At 46.9% G+C, this 24,222-nt stretch overlaps 1 protein-coding gene across 2 annotated transcripts in view; it reads right to left on the minus strand.

Annotated features, from left to right (window-relative positions):
- Positions 1-1,087: 1,087 nt before the first annotated feature.
- Positions 1,088-24,222, minus strand: part of OSBP (oxysterol binding protein) — a 66,729-nt gene continuing 43,594 nt past the window's right edge. For both annotated transcript variants that reach the window (XM_066586915.1, XM_066586916.1), the window contains exons 8-14: positions 21,533-21,778; positions 19,261-19,381; positions 19,070-19,173; positions 17,568-17,663; positions 15,541-15,710; positions 15,231-15,451; positions 1,088-2,011 (exon numbers count right to left, since the gene is read on the minus strand). In XM_066586915.1, coding sequence (XP_066443012.1) covers positions 1,869-2,011; positions 15,231-15,451; positions 15,541-15,710; positions 17,568-17,663; positions 19,070-19,173; positions 19,261-19,381; positions 21,533-21,778 — 1,101 coding nt within the window. In that variant the 3' untranslated portion in view covers positions 1,088-1,868. The remainder of the gene's footprint in view (positions 2,012-15,230; positions 15,452-15,540; positions 15,711-17,567; positions 17,664-19,069; positions 19,174-19,260; positions 19,382-21,532; positions 21,779-24,222) is intronic.

Below are 24,222 nucleotides of genomic sequence, written 5' to 3' on the forward strand. Positions count from 1 at the left end.
CTCCCATCTTCAGACAAAGGCTTGCAGTGTGGAGTCTTCGGCAGGTGACATGGGCCAGTTGCCCCCCACTGTATTACCATAAGGGGCTTTACATGGCCTAATGATTGGGCAAATACATTTATAGGAATGTTTGCTTGCACAATCGGATCATGTAAAGCGGCAGCTGATGAACGCCTGCTCATTAACTGATGGCATCTTTAGCGCAGCAGGGGAAAAAACAATCGTTGTTGGCAGAGCTTCCCATTTGTATGATCGTTCGCTCCGCATACATTCTGAATGAGCCTGTGTGACGCCCAGTATAACCAGCACCGATCTCCGTGACTATTGTCAGCTACCCAGGTGAAATCAAGCCATATAAAAAGAACTACCCTGTTTCCCTGAAAATAAGCCCTATCCCAAAATAGGCTTTGTCCACATTCTCAGGGAGTCTTGAAATAGAAGCCCTACACCGAAAATAAGCCCTATCTTTGTGGAGGCAGAATTTATGAATTGGCCAAACAAAGCCGCGGCTCAGCCAATTCATAAATCCCACCTCCACAACGTGATAGCTGTTATTGGTTCTTTGACTGCTGCTCCTCCAATCAGTGCAGCGCTCGATGAACCTGTCACAGCCATCGAGTGCCGCACTGATTGGTTCATTCAGCGCTGCTCAGCCAATCAGAGCCATCACTTCTTGGAGGTGGGAACTGGAGGCGGCCGAGGACTGCAAGAAGCGGAGAGCAGCAGGAAGGACCTGGACCGAGTCTGCTAGGTAAGTATAAGACATACCCTGAAAAAGAGACCTATTGCCTCTTTTGGGGCAAAAATTAATATAAAACAGGGTCTTATTTTCAGGGAAACACATTACAGGGATCCATCACAAGGGACCGTCAATGCGGATTTTGTCAACCAATACAGATTATGTGTTTTGGAATGCGTTCTGCAGAACATCTTACATTTTATTCTGTAGGTTTTAATTGCAGAATTACATCTCCTCTATGTTAGAAATCTGCAATCAGGAAGTTAGGACCACCTACTCTGCGGATAATCTGAAGTCACTGCAAGCAGTACCAGCGCCACGCAATGTAGATCCCACCAGAAGAGCCTCAGAGGTATAATCTGATCTTTATTTAATTTATTTAGTATTTGCACAGAAACAGAGAAAGAGAAAAAGGTGAGACACACAGCGAGAGGTAGTGATGGGGGAACAAAGAAAAGACTGGAAAACTAATTATATATATATATATATATATATATATATATATATATATATATATTAATGGCAGGACAGAGCACACCCTCCGTTGAGTCCCCAAACTTCATACCAGAAGTCTGAGCCCTTGCCGTACCCTCCCCCACATTTATCTCCACCCCCTCATCAAAAAGAAAAGAACAAACAATAAAAGGACCCGACAAACCCAAATAAAATCACAAAGATTAACTCAAACATAAGGCAGACAACCACCCACCCACCCTAGTGCTCAAGGTGGTGGCTGTGGGATGGTTTTGCGACCCGAAGAGGATTTCACCAAAGCAATGCTCTGCAGACGAGGAAAAGAAACTCCCAACAAAAACCTAGTAAAGCCAAATCTTGTGTGCAATGTCACCAGCGGGGCTAATTGAAGGCCACACTATATGCATTAGTGCTTTATCCCCAGCGGCATGAGTGCTACCGAACGGTCATGATGATCTGCTGGTGACACGAGGAAGAGGAGAAAGAAAAAACACAAACACCTTATTAATTCACTGGGGTGATCTGCAGACCATTGCTTCGTTCAGAGGGGCCAAAAGTAGGTCAGTAAGGCATTGCCAAAAGGTAAAGGGCATGGACAAAGTATAGGGAGGAAGAGGATGGGAGGGACTGAGATGTGGCCTCTTCCCCGCGCTCCTCAGAAGATGTCTGGGCAGGCGCTCCACTCCTGCTTCTCCTTGGCCTCCCAGTAAGTGCCGCGGTAAACGTACGTCACTTCTTTGCTCACTGTATCCATTTTGCGATCAAACCACAAAGGCTTGTACGAATCCACGGGGGAATCTGTGAAAGGGTTCAATGATACTTTATTCTATACATACTGTAAGAACGGCACATCAAACCCGCCCCCTCCACAACCCGCCCCCCTTCCCCGCCCCCTCCACAACCCGCACCCCTTCCCCGCCCCCACCTCACCCCGCGCAGGCTAGTTATGTTAAAGGGGATTTACAGGATCACAATACTGCTTTGATTGTTTTCAAACTCCTGCTTTGCCGCAGAATCCGTGGACATGGTGGACGGGCCGCAGATCGGACGGCTTCCACTGACCTCCACATGGAATCCACACTGTAACGGAGCATGCAGCGATTTGCCTTCCACATGCGGAATCCGGAAAACAAATCTGCATGTGTAAATGTAAGTGCAGACATCCATGGTTCACTATGGGCGGCTTGAACTGTGGGTCTCCGTGCTGGGCCACAATTCAAATCTGCCCGTGGACATGAGGCCTAAAGTGTCAGTGGACACTGCGCCACACGTCTGGAAGTGGCCGTGTCTAAAATTGCTGCTTAATCCCATTCACTTGAATAGGACTGACCTACAGAACCAGGCACAGCTTCTGCCAAACGTACAGCACTGCCTCGGCCCCTTTGGACAGATGAATGGTGGGGTTGCCTGAAGGCCGATTCCCCTCCGCTGATCTGATGTTAATACTGGACAGAGAACTCCTTTAAAGTGGTTGCCGGACCTCTTTAAGAAAATTGTATAAAACCAGCGCTCACCTTTTATATGAACCGCAGTCCGGCATCCCCCCACTGTCCCCCGCCAGTCCATCTAGTCCCACAACAGTAAGGTGCCATTCATCCTTCATGTACCTGCTGAGCCATCACTGGCTTCAAATGGTTAACCATGTATGAAAAGCAGGTAAGCGCTGAGGCCAGCGACTCACTGAGTTGTCACTGTACAATGACCACCACATGCTCACCGCAGGAGCCAGACGGGGAACAAGGTAGGAGCAGGGCGCACTTAATTAAAAGGGGAGTACTTTAAAAATGTCTTCCATTTTATACTGTCATCTGCAGTCTGGTCAGTTAGAAAACGTTTGATAAGACCTTTAACTTGGCATAAACCATCAGAGTAATGGAGTCTGGATGGACTTGTCTCAAAGTGGTTTTGTAAAAAAAAAAAAAAATATATATATATATATATACTAGCTGATATACCCGGCTTCGCCCGAGTTAATTTGGTACTGGTGTTTATCTGGTGTTCACACGGAAAATCTTATGAAGTCGTGGTTACTTTAGAGATACTGAGGAAAAACATATGTTCACCATTTTGCATAGTTCTCTGCATTACCCAGGAAACACCACGTGGAGGCAACCATGCGACGTTTCCTTCATATAAAATGACATCAGGAAGTGAGAGAATTAGATTCCGTATGTAAAATTTTGACGTCAATTCTTTTGCGCTAGAACTGAATAATCGAGTTGGGACCCATTACCTTTTCCTATTTATGACATAATCAATGCTCGTGCCAAATTTCACGTTTCTATGACACCGGAAAGTGAGAAAATTACATTCCGTATGTAAAATTTGGACGCCAATTCTTTTGCGCATAGAACTGAATAATCGAGTTGGGACCCATTACCTTTTCCTATTTATGACATAATCAATGCTCGTGCCAAATTTCACGTTTCTATGACACCGGAAAGTGAGAAAATTACATTCCGTATGTAAAATTTGGACGCCAATTCTTTTGCACATAGAATTGAATAATGGAGTTGGGACCCATTAGCTTTTCCTATTTATAACAATCAATAGAAACAAGAATTAGGGAGAGCGCCATTGCTCAGGGGAAAATGATGAAAAATAAACCACTATACGGGTTCTACTTACCAGGTGCCAGGCGGAGCAACAAAAAAGGTTTCTTGTGTTCCGCCAGCACCGAAAGTCCACGTTCACCTTTCAAGGTTTCTTTGCCAGAGGGGTCTATGGCTTAATCCAGAATAACTTGTAATAAAGAATCTGTTGATTCGGCTAAGTTATACTGGAGAGCAGCAGCTAGAGAAGTGCCCCATAGATCAGAGGGAAAAATGAGGAACGTGAAATAAAAAAAGGACAGAAAAAAAACGTATTCTTTATGCTGCGCTGCACCATCAGCCCTTAAGTCTAAATAGGGGAAAAGCTTCTAAAACCGTGGTAAATAGCAAGCTACATTTATTGTTCCCCCAAGAAAATACACATAAATTTTAAAGGCAACGCGTTTCAACGTCTCCTGACGTCTTTATCAAGCTCACAAACCAAATGTTAAATCATACACATATATATATATATATATATATATATACACACACATCACATACCTTGATCAGGGATCCCCATAGATTACAGCTGCAGCCATTCCCTGCACCATGCTAGACGCCGGTCAGGCGCGTGTGGACAGGGGGCGGAGCCCCGTCGACCTGCCTCCGTCATCTGACAGGTGCTGGGAGGTGCGTGCATAACACCTAGGTGTCGTGCTCCGTACCACGTCATCGCTGACGTTATGGGGGGCGTGAATTGCAGAAGCTCGTCACGTCCCCTTTACATATCTCCTCCACTATACGGGGCCATAATACTGTATGCAAGCGGCAAAGTCCCGTGAACCAGCCTGCATCAGATGAACGGTCCTGAGAGGTACGTGCATTCCACCGGAGGTGTAGTGCTACGTACCTCATCATCACCAGCACTGTAGGGGGCGTGGTTTACAAAGGTGCACCACGTCCCCCTTCAATCTCTCCTCCGTTATACGGGGTACTGGTGCGGGTAAAATGGATCACCAACCATGACGCTACATTCCCCATTGGAGGAGCATAACCACTCCTACGTACAGGCTTAAACGGAAATCTATAAATATAAATTGCTTGTAGCGCCCAGAATTTAGAAATATGAAGAGCTAAATAATAAATAGAGAGATTAGTTAAAATGACCAAATATTACACTAGACCTTCTAGTAACTACATTTCATTAATACCAGATACATTAATGTATCATATGGAGTATATTAATAACAACCGTATAAATACCTTATCATTCGCAATCTATAAAATCCTAAATAAAACTAATCCAACATTGACAAAGATAATATTAAGTGATTTTTCTAAAGTTTCATTCAGACCATTGGGAAATAAAGAATTCATCCGAAATATCCAAAACCTTTCCCGCTGGCGGAGTTGGGAAAAAGATCTGGAGGGAATAGTTTCTGATGGCGTAACGATTAGTTTAGTGGGGTCCTGATTGTGGATTTCTTTAACGTGCCGTGATCCGCTGTTTCATGAAGCCCGATCCTAGATTGAATCGATGTTGGTTGATCCTTATTCTTCCATTTTCCGTAGTTCGGCCCATATATCGGAGTCCGCACGGGCGCTCCAGTACATAACCCACGCAGACTCACTATTCAAGCCTTGTTTAAATTGTACGGCTTTGTTCTCACGCTCTATAAACATTTCTCTTCTTCCATTCGGAATAGAGGCCCAACATTTACACCGATTGTTTTGGCACCTGAACACCCCTACATTATATCCCCTCAATCTAGCCGGAAGTTTTCTTTTATTATTAGCAGTTTTTTTCAGTGGATCTGATGGCGCTATAATATTCTGAAGGGTTCTATCCTTACGATAAACGATCTTCGGTCCCTCAGATAATTCTTTAGACAAAAATGGATCCTGTTTCAATAAATCCCAATTTTTCCTCATTCTTCTTTCTATTGTTTTATGTTGCGTATTAAATTTGGTCAAAAATAGAAGTCTTTTATCAAACTCATTGCTCTCCGTATTTTTCTTCGCCTTTTCCAAGGGAGGTCTTCGTTCTGTCAAGACTTTCTTGTATGCATCATTGATTAGGCTTATGGGGTAACCTTTCTCAATGAACCTGGTTTTGATTATTTCCGCCTGGTTTTTAGAAATCTCAACTGATGAGGAATTCCTTCTAAGACGCTTCAGTTGGCCATATGGGATGTTTGTCCGCCAGCATTTCTTATGACAACTATTAAAACTCAGATAACTTTTACAATCGGTCTTCTTAAAATGTGTTCTTGTTTTAATTTCCCCATTATCAATAAAAATCACTAAATCTAAAAAGACTATTTCTGTCGGGTGCCTAATACTAGGAAATCCAAGTTGACAATCATTCTTATTGATACCACCAATAAAACCTTCCAAATCTTTCGTGTCACCATCCCAAACCATAATAATGTCGTCAATGAAACGCTTAAAAAATACTACCCGGCTATCAGTAAAATGACTCCTCTCGAACGCACCCATAAATAAATTTGCGTAACTGGGTGCGAAACGCGTCCCCATGGCCGTTCCATTCATCTGCTGATAGAAATGACCATTAAAAGAAAAATAGTTATTATTTAGAATAAAACCTATAGCCTCTAATAGAAATGTCTTTTGGGACTCATCAAGGGATCGTCTTCAAAAGAGGATTGTATCGCTAAAAGACCTTGATGGTGCTGAATGTTCGAGTAGAGGGATGTGACATCCAGTGTGCACCATGTGTGCGACTCTTTCCATGATAGTTGTGCAAGCAATACAAGTACATGTCCAGAGTCTTTAATGTGGGAAGGAAGGGAGACTACAAATGTTTGTAAATGTAGATCAATGTAGTGTGACAGTGCGCTGGTGATGGAATGTATCCCCGCTATAATTGGGCGATAATTTGATAAATTAAAAAGGGATGCTATGGATTATTCTCAGGAGAATTATTTCCCCTGGGAATATAAAAAGATGGTTAATAGGGGGAGAGAGAAGCCTGATAAATCTGAACGACCCTCTAATAGGACTAGGACCCATAACTCTAGGGGAGGGGGTAACAGAACCGCGGGATGGAATTCTAGAAATAATACTAATGCATGGAAAAGAAATAATCATACACATGGCGAGAATTGGAGGAGTGGGACATGGTTGGGGAAAACCAGTGTTTTCACAAATCAATCTCGATGGCGTAATAACCCGATAAGTAGTGTAGGCAATGAAAAGGGTAAGAGTAGAAACCCTAACAATAAAACAGAAAATAAAGGGAATATGCAGAAAAGAGGGACTAGCGTGAACAGTGATGGGGCCCTCCTAGTATTGTCTCCGCTAGAGCCCCCCACGACAAAGAAGAAAATCAATCCTTCTGTAACACAATCTAGGGTAAATAGATTGGATCCTAGAGGTGAGGAGGTGTCGGATTACCCTGAAAAAACTTCGTCTAAAACGAACAAATCTACACAAGTAAGTAGAATCTCGAGATTATCGAGTGTCCCAGAAATACCGGAGATAGGTCTGATTAAGAAAATGACCCCCTTATTAATTGACTTAACTCCTCCTAAGCTGGTGATGAGAGAGTATTGTACCAGTATGTGAGGCACTCCCAATGACCCCACTGATTGTGGGAAAGAACGCAAGGAGTGGATTAGTTGTGGAGAGTCCAGAAATGGAACCGGAGATCGAAGCCTCAATACCTGAAGTGGAAAAGAGACTTTTATGTTCACCACTAGCCGATTCACCCCCGAACGTTATTGATTTAAATTCTCAGACCTTGAGCAGATTACCTGCACAACAAACAGTTAAATACAGTCCTTTAAGAGGGATTTGTAGCACTGAGGCCCTTTTTCCGGTTCTGGAGCCCACAACTCCTTGGGTGGTAAACTCCAGAGCAGTATCCGGGGTAAAGTCCAAAAAGATTTTTCAGTTCTATCAACCCCTATCACCCTCGACACAAATCAAACAAAGAAAAAGGAATTTCCAAGACGTCGAGGTAAAAGGGGCGGAAGGAGGTCTGGGATACAAAAAACATCAAAAAAATTGAGCGCGATCTTAACACCAGAGTAATCGGGACAAATGAGGCGCGTGAGATGGGGATTTTTAATATTTCGAAATATATTTTACGGAGAAAGGAAGGCCTATCTTTTAGTCCATCAGCAAAAGCAAATTTGTTCGACCTATTCGTGGGTCTTAATCAATATATTAAGAAACTCACTGTACGTCGATATTTCGCTATGCAAAAATTGAAGAATGATAATCCTAATCAACAAATAGGCGAATCGTTCCACTTAGAGGATCCTATTTTTACCAATCTTAAACCTATTAGTAAATTTAATCCAGTGGAGAGTCGCGGTAATTTTATAGAAACATTTTATCACAATGTAATTCAAGATTTTTCTGTAATGTGTAATAAGGATGTAGATGTCCCAGAGAATATGACCCGGGAACAACTCCATACCCTAAAAAACCTAGCCTCAAGGAATGATATTGTGATCAAGAAGGCTGATAAAGGGGGAGGGGTGGTTATTATGGATCTGGAGTATTATCTATGGGAATCGGATAGGATATTGAGTGATCAAAAATATTATAAGAAACGAAGGTCCGACCCAACAGATGTCATTTCGACTAAATTATTTAGCCTGGTGGATGAAGCTTTAAGAAATAACTGCCTGGGTAAAAAGGAAAGATTTTATATGTGTTAAAAATCCAGAAATTCCGTTTTTTTATTTTCTCCCGAAGGTGCATAAAGACATCGCACGACCCCCAGGCCGCCCAATTATAGCGGGGATACATTCCATCACCAGCGCACTGTCACACTACATTGATCTACATTTACAGAAATTTGTAGTCTCCCTTCCGTCCCACATTAAAGACTCTGGACATGTACTTGTATTGCTTGGACAACTATCATGGGAAGAGTCGTACACATGGTGCACACTGGATGTCCCATCCCTTTATTCTAATATTCAGCACCATCAAGGTCTTTTAGCGATACAATCCTCTTTTGAAGACGATCCCTTGATGAGTCCCAAAAGACATTTCTATTAGAGGCTATAGGTTTTATTCTAAATAACAACTATTTTTCTTTTAATGGCCATTTCTATCAGCAGATGAATGGAACGGCCATGGGGACGCGTTTCGCACCCAGTTACGCAAATTTATTTATGGGTGCGTTCGAGAGGAGTCATTTTAATGATAGTTGGGTAGTATTAAACGTTTCATTGACAACATTATTATGGTTTGGGATGGTGACACGAAAGATTTGGAAGGTTTTATTGGTGGTATCAATAAGAATGATTGTCAACTTGGATTTCCTAGTATTAGGCACCCGACAGAAATAGTCTTTTTAGATTTAGTGATTTTTATTGATAATGGGGAAATTAAAACAAGAACACATTTTAAGAAGACCGATTGTCATAGTTATCTGAGTTTTAATAGTTGTCATAAGAAATGCTGGCGGACAAACATCCCATATGGCCAACTGAAGCGTCTTAGGAGGAATTCCTCATCAGTTGAGATTTTTAAAAACCAGGCGGAAATAATCAAAACAAGGTTCATTGAGAAAGGTTACCCCATAAGCCTAATCAAGGATGCATACAAGAAAGTCTTGACAGAACGAAGACCTCCCTTGGAAAAGGCGAAGAAAAATACGGAGAGCAATGAGTTTGATAAAAGACTTCTATTTTTGACCAAATTTAATACGCAACATAAAACAATAGAAAGAATAATGAGGAAACATTGGGATTTATTGAAACAGGATCCATTTTTGTCTAAAGAATTATCTGAGGGACCAAAGATCGTTTATCGTAAGGATAGAACCCTTCAGAATATTATAGCGCCATCAGAGCCATCGAAAAAAACTGCTAATAATAAAAGAAAACTTCGGGCTAGATTGAGGGGATATAATGTAGGGGTGTTCAGGTGCCAAAACAGTCGGTGTAAATGTTGGGCCTCTATTCCGAATGGAAGAAGAGAAATGTTTATAGAGCGTGAGAACAAAGCCGTACAATTTAAACAAGGCTTAAATAGTGAGTCTGCGTGGGTTATGTACTGGAGCGCCCGTGCGGACTCCGATATATGGGCCGAACTACGGAAAATGGAAGAATAAGAATCAACCAACATCGATTCAATCTAGTATCGGGCTTCATGAAACAGCGGATCACGGCACGTTAAAGAAATCCACAATCAGGACCCCACTAAACTAATCGTTACGCCATCAGAAACTATTCCCTCCAGATCTTTTTCTCAACTCCGCCAGCGGGAAAGGTTTTGGATATTTCAGATGAATTCTTTATTTCCCAATGGTCTGAATGAAACTTTAGAAAAAATTACTTAAAGGGGTTGTCCCGCGAAACAAAGTGGGTCTATACACTTCTGTATGGCCATATTAATGCACTTTGTAATGTACATCGTGCATTAATTATGAGCCATACAGAAGTTATCAAAAGTTATTCACTTACCTGCTCCGTTGCTGGCGTCCTCGTCTCCATGGTGCCCGTCTAATTTTCAGCGTCTAATGGCTAAATTAGACGCGCTTGCGCAGTCCGGGTCTTCTCCTTTTCTCAATGGGGCTCCGTGTAGCTCCGCCCCGTCACATGCCGATTCCAGCCAATCAGGAGGCTGGAATCGGCAATGGACCGCACAGAAGCCCTGCGGTCCACGGAGGGAGAAGATGCCGGCGACCATCTTCAGCAGGTAAGTAAGAAGTCACCGGAGCGCGGGGATTCAGGTAAGCGCTGTGCGGTGTTCTTTTTTAACCCCTGCATCAGGGTTGTCTCGCGCCGAACGGGGGGGGGGGGGGGGGGGGTTGTTATTAGTAATATACTCCATATGATATATTAATTTATTTGGTATTAATGAAATGTAGTTACTAGAAGGTCTGTTGTAATATTTGGTCATTTTAACTAATCTCTATATTTATTATTTAGCTCTTCATATTTATAAATTCTGGGTGCTCCAAGCAATTTATATTGATAGATTTCCGTTTAAGCCTGTACGTAGGAGTGGTTATGCTCCTCCAATGGGGAATGTAGCATCATGGTTGGTGATCCATTTTACCGGCACCAGTACCCCGTATAACGGAGGAGAGATTGAATGGGGACGTGGTGCACCTTTGTAAACCACGCCCCCTACAGTGCTGGTGATGATGAGGTACGTAGCACTACACCTCCGGTGGAATGCACGTACCTCTCAGGACCGTTCATCTGATGCAGGCTGGTTCACGGGACTTTGCCACTTGCATACAGTATTATGGCCCCGTATAGTGGAGGAGATATGTAAAGGGGACGTGACGAGCATCTGCAATTCACGCCCCCCATAACGTCAGCGATGACGTGGTACGGAGCACGACACCTAGGTGTTATGCACGCACCTCCCAGCACCTGTCAGATGACGGAGGCAGGTCGGCGGGGCTCCGCCCCCTGTCCACACGCGCCTGACTGGCGTCTAGCATGGTGCAGGGAATGGCTGCAGCTGTAATCTATGGGGATCCCTGATCAAGGTATGTGATGTGTATATATATATATGTGTATGATTTAACATTTGGTTTGTGAGCTTGATAGAGACGTCAGGAGACGTTGAAACGCGTTGCTTTTAAAATTTATGTGTATTTTCTTGGGGGAACAATAAATGTAGCCTGCTATTTACCACGGTTTTAGAAGCTTTTTCCCTATTTAGACTTAAGGGCTGATGGTGCAGCGCAGCATAAAGAATAAGCTTTTTCTGTGCTTTTTTAATGACATAATCAATGCTCGTGCCAAATTTCCTGTTTCTATGACACCGGAAAGTGAGAAAATTACATTCCGCACGTAAAATTCGGACGCTAATTCTTTTGCGCATAGAATTGAATAATCGAGTTGGGACCCATTAGCTTTTCCTATTTATGTCATAATCAATGCTCGTGCCAAATTTCCCGCTTCTATGACATTGGGAAGTGACAGATTTAGATTATGTACGTAAAATTTCGATGCCAATTCTTTTGCGCTAGAATTGAATAATGGAGTTGGGACCCAATTACTTTTCCTATTTTGGAGATGATCTATGCTCGTGCCAAAATTCATGTTTCTACGATATCGGGAAGTTGGAGAACTTTTGGCGAGTCAGTCAGTCAGTCAGTGAGTCAGTGAGGGCTTTCAGCTTTATATATATAGATACATACATACATTCCCCTAATCTTCCCCAGGCAAGCTCCTTAAGGCATCTTCTCCAGTCCCCCAGGTCAGCTCGCGGCAAGCCAGACGGTTTGTTAGAAGAATGCAAGGAATGCAGGCTTTATTTCTTGCAGGTCAGTGAAGGTCACGTTCCTGTGATGTAGCGTTCACTGCCTAGGATGGAATGCTGATCTATGGCAGAGACACCAGGCATGAGCAGTCTCTACAATACCTCGGCACTCCCCCTGCTGGGCTGTGAACTGTGATGTAATGTACATTGCCAGGCAGGAAGGAGACTGCATGTGAATGTATGTAACGTCACAGGAAGAAGAATCAGCCAGCTGGAGGTGAGGTAACCCGGGGGACTGCAGGAGAAGATGGGTGAGGTGGAGATCTGGTAAAGAGACTGCCTGGAGAGAAATAGCCAAGAATTTTTTTTTTATCACAGAACCCCTTTAAGACCTAAAAAGGATGTACCGGCAGGAGAACTACTGTAGACGTGACACCCATACTGAGCAGATTTGTATTGTAACACTGGAATTAAAGGGGTTTTCCAAGATTACAAAAAAAATGTTATGGACAGGGAATGAACTATAATTAAAGTAAAATAAGAAAAGCAATACTGATGGGTTAGATGCCCTCCACCATCCAACACAGGAACCTGAGCCCCAGCCGCCCTCCACCATCCAGCACAGGAACCTGAGCCCCAGCCGCCCTCCACCATCCAGCACAGGAACCTGAGCCCCAGCCGCCCTCCACCATCCAGCACAGGAACCTGAGCCCCAGCCGCCCTCCACCATCCAGCACAGGAACCTGAGCCCCAGCCGCCCTCCACCATCCAGCACAGGAACCTGAGCCCCAGCCGCCCTCCACCATCCAGCACAGGAACCTGAGCCCCAGCCGCCCTCCACCATCCAGCACAGGAACCTGAGCCCCAGCCGCCCTCCACCATCCAGCACAGGAACCTGAGCCCCAGCCGCCCTCCACCATCCAGCACAGGAACCTGAGCCCCAACCGCCCTCCACCATCCAGCACAGGAACCTGAGCCCCAGCCGCCCTCCACCATCCAGCACAGGAACCTGAGCCCCAGCCGCCCTCCACCATCCAGCACAGGAACCTGAGCCCCAGCCGCCCTCCACCATCCAGCACAGGAACCTGAGCCCCAGCCGCCCTCCACCATCCAGCACAGGAACCTGAGCCCCAGCCGCCCTCCACCATCCAGCACAGGAACCTGAGCCCCAGCCGCCCTCCACCATCCAGCACAGGAACCTGAGCCCCAGCCGCCCTCCACCATCCAGCACAGGAACCTGAGCCCCAGCCGCCCTCCACCATCCAGCACAGGAACCTGAGCCCCAGCCGCCCTCCACCATCCAGCACAGGAACCTGAGCCCCAGCCGCCCTCCACCATCCAGCACAGGAACCTGAGCCCCAGCCGCCCTCCACCATCCAGCACAGGAACCTGAGCCCCAGCCGCCCTCCACCATCCAGCACAGGAACCTGAGCCCCAGCCGCCCTCCACCATCCAGCACAGGAACCTGAGCCCCAGCCGCCCTCCACCATCCAGCACAGGAACCTGAGCCCCAGCCGCCCTCCACCATCCAGCACAGGAACCTGAGCCCCAGCCGCCCTCCACCATCCAGCACAGGAACCTGAGCCCCAGCCGCCCTCCACCATCCAGCACAGGAACCTGAGCCCCAGCCGCCCTCCACCATCCAGCACAGGAACCTGAGCCCCAGCCGCCCTCCACCATCCAGCACAGGAACCTGAGCCCCAGCCGCCCTCCACCATCCAGCACAGGAACCTGAGCCCCAGCCGCCCTCCACCATCCAGCACAGGAACCTGAGCCCCAGCCGCCCTCCACCATCCAGCACAGGAACCTGAGCCCCAGCCGCCCTCCACCATCCAGCACAGGAACCTGAGCCCCAGCCGCCCTCCACCATCCAGCACAGGAACCTGAGCCCCAGCCGCCCTCCACCATCCAGCACAGGAACCTGAGCCCCAGCCGCCCTCCACCATCCAGCACAGGAACCTGAGCCCCAGCCGCCCTCCACCATCCAGCACAGGAACCTGAGCCCCAGCCGCCCTCCACCATCCAGCACAGGAACCTGAGCCCCAGCCGCCCTCCACCATCCAGCACAGGAACCTGAGCCCCAGCCGCCCTCCACCATCCAGCACAGGAACCTGAGCCCCAGCCGCCCTCCACCATCCAGCACAGGAACCTGAGCCCCAGCCGCCCTCCACCATCCAACACAGGAACCTGAGCCCCAGCCGCCCTCCACCATCCAACACAGGAACCTGAGCCCCAGCCGCCCTCCACCATCCAGCACAGGAACCTGAGCCCCAGCCGCCCTCCACCATCCAGCACAGGAACCTGAGCCCCAGCAGCCCTCCACCATCCAACACAGGAACCTGAGCCCGAGCCGCCCTCCACCATCCAGCACAGGAACCTGAGCCCCAGCCGCCCTCCACCATCCAGCACAGGAACCTCAGCCCCAGCCGCCCTCCACCATCCAGCACAGGAACCTCAGCCCCAGCCGCCCTCCACCATCCAGCACAGGAACCTCAGCCCCAGCCGCCCTCCACCATCCAGCACAGTAACCTCGGGCCCCGCCACCCTCCACCATCCAGCACAGGAACCTCAGGCCCCGCAGCCCTCCACGATCCAGCACAGGAACCTCAGGCCCCGCCGCCCTCCACCATCCAGCACAGGAACCTGAGTCCCCGCCGCCCTCCACCATCCAGCACAGGAACCTGAGTCTCCTGCCGCTAATTGAAAAAGTTGCAGGGCCACATGCTGTTCATTGTGCAGGTGATGGCATTATACTGCTGAAGGCTGTGATTGGCTGAGTGCTGAGGTGTACAGTGAACGGTGTACAAGCGCTGCAGCGGATTCCATGATCCGTAGGTATTGTTTCTTTGTTATTTTAGCCCATTTGTTTTCTTTACTCTCAGAAAACCCTTTAACTTTGAGTTGTCAATGAAAATCTGCTGTCACAACGCCCCCAATGTGTCATATATACAGCCAGCTGCAGTTATAAAAGGTGTAGAAAACGCCGGCAGCAAATCCACACTGAACTCGATGCCAAGATGCAGATGCCCCGCGGACATCACCCCTCCAATATAACGAGTGGAACCAAAATCTACAACAAACGAGGCAGATTTTCATTGGCATTTTCAGCAAATTTTTTCAGCTGTGGAAAGTCAGCAGCCAATCAGCTGCGAGTAAACGAGCCCCAAGAAAGGTATTTACACCTCACATTTATAGACTGGCTGATGTCTTACAGAAATTAACCACATATCTGCCAATGCTCCACCGGCATGCGTCCTTTCATCAACACCTCTTACCATCTTCCCCAACTTTCTCTCGCTCAGCTTCTCTTCTTCGCCTTGCAATCCTTTGCTTTTCCTCAAGTCTCTGCTTCTCAACATTGGCTTCATCCCAGTTCCCATTCTCCATCAGCCTCTGATCAGGCCGCAAACGACTGTCGGTAGGAGCGACGCCCTCCTCTGGGGCATTAAGGGTCAACGCCAGCTCAGAGAAGTAATACATGTATTCTGCATTTTTCCTAAATATTACAGGAAAACAATATAAATTAAACAGTTAACACAACGATAGCTGGAAGAAAGGCTGGAAGGAAGGACCACGGAGACATACGGCAAGGGGTTTCTTCTCCACAGCAGAATCTTGCTTTCTGGGGCCTTATCAGCACCGTTCTCATAGCCGCTACCAGGCAGCGACGCAGGGGAACACTCCATCCGCTCGTCCCACGTCCCCATTAATGTGTAGTATACATGGCCACTGGCGTCCATCACCTCTCCCGTCACCTGAAGAAAAGGGAGTCTTAGGTCATTTTCACAAACCATGGCAGGTGTTCACGATGAGTAACGATCATATAATGATGAAACAGATGCATATGGCGATCCCTCTGGGTACACGTCTAGCGGAGGGCGTTGTACGATTCATACATATGGCGATCCCTCTGGGTACACGTCTAGCGGAGGGCATCGTACGATTCATACATATGGCGATCCCTCTGGGTACGTCTCTAGCAGAGGGCGCTGTACGATTCATACATATGGCGATCCCTCTGGGTACGTCTAGTGGAGGGCATCGTACGATTCATACATATGGCGATCCCCCGGGTACACCTCTAGCGGAGGGCGTTGTGCGATTTATACATATGGTGATCCCTCTGGGTACACCTCTAGCGGAGGGCGTTGTACGATTCATACATATGGCGATCCATCTGCGTACGTCTAGTGAAGGGCATCATACGATTCATACATATGGCGATCCCTCTGGGTACGTCTAGTGGAGGGCATCGTACGATTCATACATATGGCGATCTCTCTGGGTACACCTCTAGCGGAGGGCATCGTACGAATCATACATATGGCGATCCCCCGGGTACGTCTCTAGCGGAGGGCGCTGTACGATTCATACATATGGCGATTGCTCTGGGTACACCTCTAGCGGAGGGCGTTGTACGATTCATACATATGGCGATCCCTCTGGGTACGTCTAGTGGAGGGCATCGTACGATTCATACATATGGCGATCCCTCTGGGTACACCTCTAGCGGAGGGCGTTGTACGATTCATACATATGGTGATCCCTCTGGGTACGTCTAGTGGAGGGCATCGTACGATTCATACATATGGCGATCCCTCTGGGTACACCTCTAGCGGAGGGCGTTGTACGATTCATACATATGGTGATCCCTCTGGGTACGTCTAGTGGAGGGCATCGTACGATTCATACATATGGCGATCCCTCTGGGTACGTCTCTAGCGGAGGGCGTCGTACGATTCATACATATGGCGATCCCCCTGGGTACGTCTAGCAGGGGGCATCGTACGATTCATACATATGGTGATCCCTCTGGGTACGTCTAGCAGAGGGCATCGTACGATTCATACATATGGCGATCCCTCTGGGTACGTCTAGCGGAGGGCATCGTACGATTCATATAGTGATCCCTCTGGGTACGTCTAGCGTAGGGCATCGTACGATTCATACATATGGCGATCCCCCTGGGTACGTCTAGCGGAGGGCATCGTACGATTCATATAGTGATCCCTCTGGGTACGTCTAGCGGAGGGCATCGTACGATTCATACATATGGTGATCCCTCTGGGTACACCTCTAGCAGAGGGCGGTGTACGATTCATACATATGGCGATCCCTCTGGGTACGTCTCTAGCGGTGGGCGTCGTACGATTCATACATATGGCGATCCCTCTGGGTACACCTCTAGCAGAGGGCGTCATAAGATGCATACATATGGCGATCCCTCTGGGTACGCCTCTAGCAGAGGGCGTCATAAGATTCATGCATATGGCGATCCCTCTGGGTCTCTCTCTAGCGGAGGGCATTGTACGATTCATACATATGGCGATCCCTCTGGGTAAGTCTAGCGGAGGGCGTTGTACGATTCATACATATGGCGATCCCTCTGGGTGTGTCTCTAGCGGAGGGCGTCGTACGATTCATACATATGGTGATCCCTCTGGGTACGTATAGCGGAGGGCGTTGTACGATTCATACATATGGTGATCCCTCTGGGTACGTCTCTAGCGGAGGGCGTCGTACGATTCATACATATGGCGATCCCTCTGGGTAAGTCTAGCGGAGGGAATCGTACGATTCAACAGGCGGATTTGGGATGGATATAGACTCACCTTCCGGGCCACATCACGAGAGAAGTAGCTGTAGGGGGCGAACTTAAGTTTACACTTGTCTCCTGTCTTGTGATTCACAATTTCTATTTCTCCAGACTGAAAAAAGAACAAAGCCTTAATATAGTGGAAATACAATTCTGACTACACAAAGGTATTAGCAGGAAGCCCTGCGCTACGGTGGGGCTCAAGAGTTATAATGTCCATGTGCTAAATGTTAGGGCCGCCCCGCTGCCATCCGGGGTCATTAACCTCTAAGGGCGCAGCTTACGTTGGCCTCCTGGACGCTTTCCAAACTGGAGAGGTTCTATAACACTTTGTACTTTATGTTGGTAACTTTGGGTCCCATCATTTCACACAACATCGCTCATTGATAACATTTCCAGGGCTACTTTATTTCGGCATCGTAAGTTTAGCAGCACTTTTTAAAAAACAATTTGAACGTTTCCTAAATCCTTTTTTGGGACCAATACAGTTTTAAGCCGGCTTTGAAGGACCTCTATATTATTACCCCATTTAAAAACTGCACCCCTCAAAGTATGCAAATGAGATTTAGGACGCTTGGTTATCCTTTAGGAATTATTGCAAAGAAGGGGAAATGTAAAACATTTTGCAAAGATTTTCATTTTTAAGCCATTTTTCCTGTAATCCAGCAGGAGCCATTTATTACCGATTTTGCAGAAATATCCCACGTGGCCCTCGGGTGCTACACGACTCCAATACCGGCCTGGAAACGACGACACCTTGTGGATTTTGTGGCCTTTTTATTAAGGATTTTTCCAGGCCCCAGTCAGGTGTGCCGAGGCCATGAGGGGCCAAGAGAAGAAACACCCCTCTAAAAGACCCGTTTCAGAAACTAGACCCTTCAAGGAGTTCACCTAGGGACGCAGTGAGCGTTTAGACAGCACAGGTGTTTGGCAATGGTTGTTAATATAATGGGGGTAACAGGATGAATAGACGGACAGGTGTTTTTGTCCAATTCTACCATCGGTTCAGTCGCATTTTCATGATGGCAATAAGAGAAAAATAAAAAACCCACAATTCACAACCGAATTCCTTCTGAGCGCCGAGATGCCACATGTACGGATGGAGACTACTGTTTGGGCACAGAGGTGGGCTTAGCAGGGAAGGGTCAACATTTGGCTTTTTGGAGTGCAGATTTTGCAGGAACGACTTTTGGACGCCAAGTCCCATTAGCAGAAGGCCTGAAGTACCCAGAACAGGGAAACTTTCCAACTCCATTTAGAACATAAATGGCCACCACGTACACATACGTTGGAATGCAGGAACGGCACCTTTCCTTCCGACATACATATATGCGAGAATGCGTTAAGTCTACCTTTCTACAGAGTCATTCAAGCACCGGTCGGAAACCATTGTAACACCCGGGCTTCCCTGTAACCAGCGCTGCTGCACAGTTAGAAAGCATCAACCATAAAGGGCTGCTAAGTGTTGGACAGGTCCTAAGATGGGACTTAGAGCCACTGTGGCTTCCCTTCTCTTACCTGGTCAATCCACAATTTGCCTACAATGATGTTGTGCACAGTCGTGGTCACTTTCTTCCATGTGTAATGGTTTCCGGAGTTGTGAAACACACAGTGTATGGTACCTAGAAGGAGCAGAACAACATGAAGTGATACAGATCCAGCCCTGGACCAGCCCCTCAGGGTCTCCCCGGACAAGCTGGAGTCCTCACCAAGCGGCATGATTGACAGGTATTTCCCCCTGAACTTGCTAGTGATCTTTATCTCCTGCCGCAGGGACCATCCGTTACGGGATTCTGCATGATGGGCGGCTGCAGGGGGGTGATGGCTGACCTTAAAGAAAAGAACCCTCCACTTTAGAATCTGCAACCTGTAAAGTATCACACTTTACCCACCTAATAATACACACACATCCAAGGAGGTGATCAGTTTGAACTACGTGAATTAACAGCGCAGTAAAGGAGTTCGCTGATGGTCGGATGTGGGACGGCGGTTCACAAGATGACCTCACTGTCCTGTTCCAACAGTCCGGCTTCTCCAGGAAGAAAAACTTGTTTTGCAGCCAGGTATTCATAGAATGTTTTGAAAATCAATGAACCTCTTGATCAGCGCGTCCGGCTCACCTCAGCAACTAACTCGGTGAGGGGGGTCAATGAGTGGAACAGGTTGCCACAGGAGGTGGGGAGTTCTCCATCAATGGAAGTGTTCAAACAAAGGCTGGACGGACATCTGTCTGGGATGATTTAGTGATCCTGCACTGAGCAGGGGGTTGGACCCGATAACCCTGGAGGTCCTTCCAACTCTATCATTCTGTGAACTCCCAAAACTCCCGGCACTCGCTCTTTGCTCAAATGGCTTTCTTTGTATCGCATCTTTACAAAAGATCCAGTATTTAGGACACATTTCGGCCCGTCCAGCCTTCAACTGTCATAACATCCACATTAAATAAGTAACAAATGTCTCAATATGACAATCACAGTTGCCACGGTAACATCATAGACAAGTTCATTCCCACAGGAGTAAGATGTGAGAACTTGTTACTAATGACACAACACAGCCAACATGTCCGCTCATAGAGCAGGGAGGATTAATCCTGTTACAGAGGAGGCCGGCATGTTGGGTGCGCCCCGGGGTCTAACCGGGAGGACAGTTCCAATATAGGTACATTTACCCTGATGAACGGGACTTTTGCTTCCAGCTCGTTACGTTTCCCTAATGGTGATCTCACGAAAGCAAAGAGCCCGTCCATGATTACCGTGACAACTGGGGTTAACGTTGTCACATTGAACCATTTGTTACTTATTTAATTTGGGTGTCATTTATTTAGGACAATGGAGGAAGGCTGGACAGGCCGAAACGTGTCCCAAATACTGAACATCCTGTAGAAATGTGATTCTCTGGAGTTCTGGTGGACAATGAGACTTGCTGAATTGGCGCAGTTGCCGGAGATCGTTCCAGTCGCCCGTGTCCATTCACAGTAAGCGTTCATAGATGAAGCCTGGTTATACAGGACGATCAGGGTTTGATTTTATACCCGCACGATCCAAACGCCAAACGAATTATAAATAGTTGTTCCCATCATTCAGGTATGATTCATTCAGATTCTCGCGTTCCAGTGTAATGATCGCTCCGTGTAAAAGACCCCTTACTTTACATGTTAAGACACGGGTTATGAAAACAATATTGGATGACTCCTTTAAGAAAGCAAGTGCTAAATAAATAGAACCTGCCTTCTAATAGCAGATTTAACGAGCTGATATAAGGTGGCAGCAGACCTTCAGCTTACTGGCATCCAGTTGGAGCGCTCTTGGTATTTCATTACCATAAGTGAGGTTTTCCTCATATAAAGGCACTGGCGTCACATACAGATATCAGCAGTCAGTACCTAAACTACGCAGAGACTCACCAACCGCACGATATCTGCCGTAGCTGCCGCTGTGACCCCACCCACTCGAGCCACCTCTGGCATATCTCAGCGTGCCCGTCATAACACTGGGAGATACCCCATGTGCCGAGACACGGGGAGAAGGCACGCCGTTACAAGAAGCTGCCGGCAGTAACTTCTTGCGGGAGTCGGATTTAGCGTGCCCAAAACATGAGCCGAGCGCACATGGGGATCAAGTTCTACAAATAAAAGGCATCCCTAACACAAGAGTATCCCGAATGGTTCTTGCTCAGTGGCCCATCGGTAGCTGCGAATACACGGGGTGACCATCACCACAAACTGCTGCTTCCAGTGAAGATTCGGGCGATCACTGTGTGTAACCAGTAGGCACCAGTAGCAACAGCCATCAACTACACAGCTTATGGTTTACCCCGTCCACAGAGATTCTCTGAATCCAGCAATTACATATTCTGAGAAAAGACCTAAAACCATCTCTTTACATAAAAATAATAAATTACACTTCAAAAGGAGTTCAACTTCCTTTTTCTACACCCAAAATGTGGAATCACATGGGGTCCAAAACATGAAGGTTGACAGACCTGCTCACACAGCGAGCGATAGCCACAATCCTCCATTCGGTCCAGCTCAAATGTCTCTCCTAGGAGCGGATTGAAGGGTTTGCTGGCGCGGAAGACTGTGGTGGAGTATGAAGAAACCGTGAAAGCAGCGACTAGACACAGCTGCTCAAGAGCGCTCTCGCACTGAGCCCCCCGGTCCAGCAGGGTGTAGTACTCCATGTCCTCCGTCAGACGCTGGAGCATGGAGAGCGGTTCGTTGAAATTCACCTAGTGGAGAAAAACAAGACAATTTAGAATACATTAAATGTACTCAAGAACGGTATGAATAAAAACTACAGCTCGCCACCCAAAACACAAGCCCTCGTGGGCAGGTCAACGGGAAAAAAAAGTGGAGATGAAAATTCCCCCAAACTGTTGCGTCCTCATGGCCAAAAATAAGCCACATCCTTAAGGGGTTAATGTAAAGTATCGGTTTACTGTTCTGCTGGTGTCGGAGTTTCATCATCATGCCACAGGTTGGGTTTTCCCATCTGTGGGGAGGCGATAAAAGGTTACTTTGAAAGCTTACCTGTGACCGAAAGAACAGGGGATTTGTGAAAAGGTTTTTGTTGCCCATAGCAACCAATTACAGAGCAGCTTTCCTTTTACTAGAGCAGAACAGGAGAAAGAAAGCGGAGCTGTGATTGGCTGCTATAATAGTTTCATAAACTTCCCCCAGAGAACGGAAATCCACACCTGCCCCCCTCAGCGTTTAACCCTGAGCTTTCAGACATCGTAGAAGAGAGCTTTACTGGGTACTGCAAATGTCAGAGCTGGAAGGGAAGATCTGTGGGGGTAAAATTGGTATTCTCGGTATCAAGCCCATTTCTCCGATGCCGTCGCCAGTACACCAGTTGCTTCTACAGCATACGGCTGTTTTGCAGGCTTGGCTTGCAGACGGGCGCCATTGCATCATTTCAGTGGTTTTCCGTAAAATTAGCGATCCCGGTCGCACTGGAGGCGAGCAGATACTGGCAATGGTGGCAGCTTCCCTCAGAATAACATGGTGTACTCCGCTGATAGAACAACTATTTTGACTTCGTACTCCCATCACAGAACCACCAAAATACTAAACAGGGTTTGTATCAAATCACAGCAGCAAAACCCGAACACAAAAAACGTGTACAATTAAAACCCAACAAAGACCATCTAGAAGGTCACTGAAGACCTTTTGGTTCCAACAGTATTTGTGCCAATCAAGACATCCATCTACCTGATAGCAGAAAAAGCTCTCCGGGCAACAAAACCATAACTCAAAACTATTAATCCAAAGGAAGTCATCAATGGAACATGCTTATACTCATGATCCTGAAGCATCATCCCTCTTAAATCAGGGTTAATGGGGGGATCGTTTACAACACGCTATCGCTATAAGTACCCTACCACTTACTGCCTACAAGCAGGGCAACCGTCCTAAGGACGCCGCACTTCTTGGTGGCTAATCCTCTAATGTGGTCCACTGCATCACCCTGAATGCTGTATAAGTCCCCATTCCTTACTCCTACTGCGTTTCCCCATATGATGTATGGTTTATCAGGGGACCATTAGGTGTGCTTAGTGGTTAATGCTTCACCCAACGATAGGCATCGGAAGGGAGGAATGGTACCGTGTTGTACAGCATTCAGGGCGATACACAGGACAACACTGAGGATTAGCCACTGAGAGGTGGGGGCGTCCTTCGGACGGTTGCCCTGCTTGTGAGCAGTGAGTGATGGGGTATTTAGAAATTCATAAAGTTAGAAGGGCCCTCCAGGGTCATCAGGTACAACACCCTACTCAACCTGTTCCACTCATTGATCCCCTCACTGTCTAATATCTAATCTGTGTCTCCTCCCTTTCAGTTTCATCCCATTGCTTCTAGTCTTTCCTTGTACAGATGAGAATAGGGCTGATCCCTCTGCACTGTGACAGACCTTCAGATGTTTGTAGACAGCTATTAAGTCTCCTCAGCCTTCTCTTCTGCAAGCTAAACATTCCCAGATCCTTTAACCGTTCCTCCAAGACATGGCTTGCAGACCGCTCACCATCCATAACTTCTTTGAACTTGCTCCAGTTTATCCAGTTCTTGGTACCACAATTTAAAAAAGACAGACAGTATTCCAGATGAGGTCTGACGAAGGAAGAGTAGAGGGAGATAATTGCCTCACATGATCTAGACTCTATGATTCTCTTAATACAGCCCAGAATTGGGTTTGTCTTTTTGGCTGCTGCATCACCTTGTTGACTCATGTTCAGTCTTTGATCTATTAGTATACCCAAGTCTTTTTTATATGTGACTGCTTAGCCCAATTCTTCCAATTCTGTGTGTGCTTTATTTTTCTTGCCCAAATGTAGGACTTTGCATTTCTCCCTGTTAAATACCATTCTGTTAGTCGCCGCCCACTATTCAAGCTTGTGCAGCTTTTTTTCAAATTCTCTCTCCCTCTTCTCTAGTGTTAGCGATCCATTCTAGCTTTGTGTCATCAGCAAATTTGATCAGTTTCCCCTCAATTCCCTCCTCCAGATCATTTATAAAAGTGTTGAACAACACTGGGCCTAGCACAGAGCTTTGTGGTCCCCACTTGATACATTCTTCCACTTGGATGTGCAGCCATTTATGACCACTCTTTGAGTACGATCAGTCATCCAGTTGTGAATCCCCCTAACAGTTGCCATGTCAATCCCAGATTTGG

This window comes from Eleutherodactylus coqui, chromosome 13 (genome assembly GCF_035609145.1).
Source record: "Eleutherodactylus coqui strain aEleCoq1 chromosome 13, aEleCoq1.hap1, whole genome shotgun sequence".
Taxonomy (NCBI): Eukaryota; Metazoa; Chordata; class Amphibia; order Anura; family Eleutherodactylidae; genus Eleutherodactylus; species Eleutherodactylus coqui.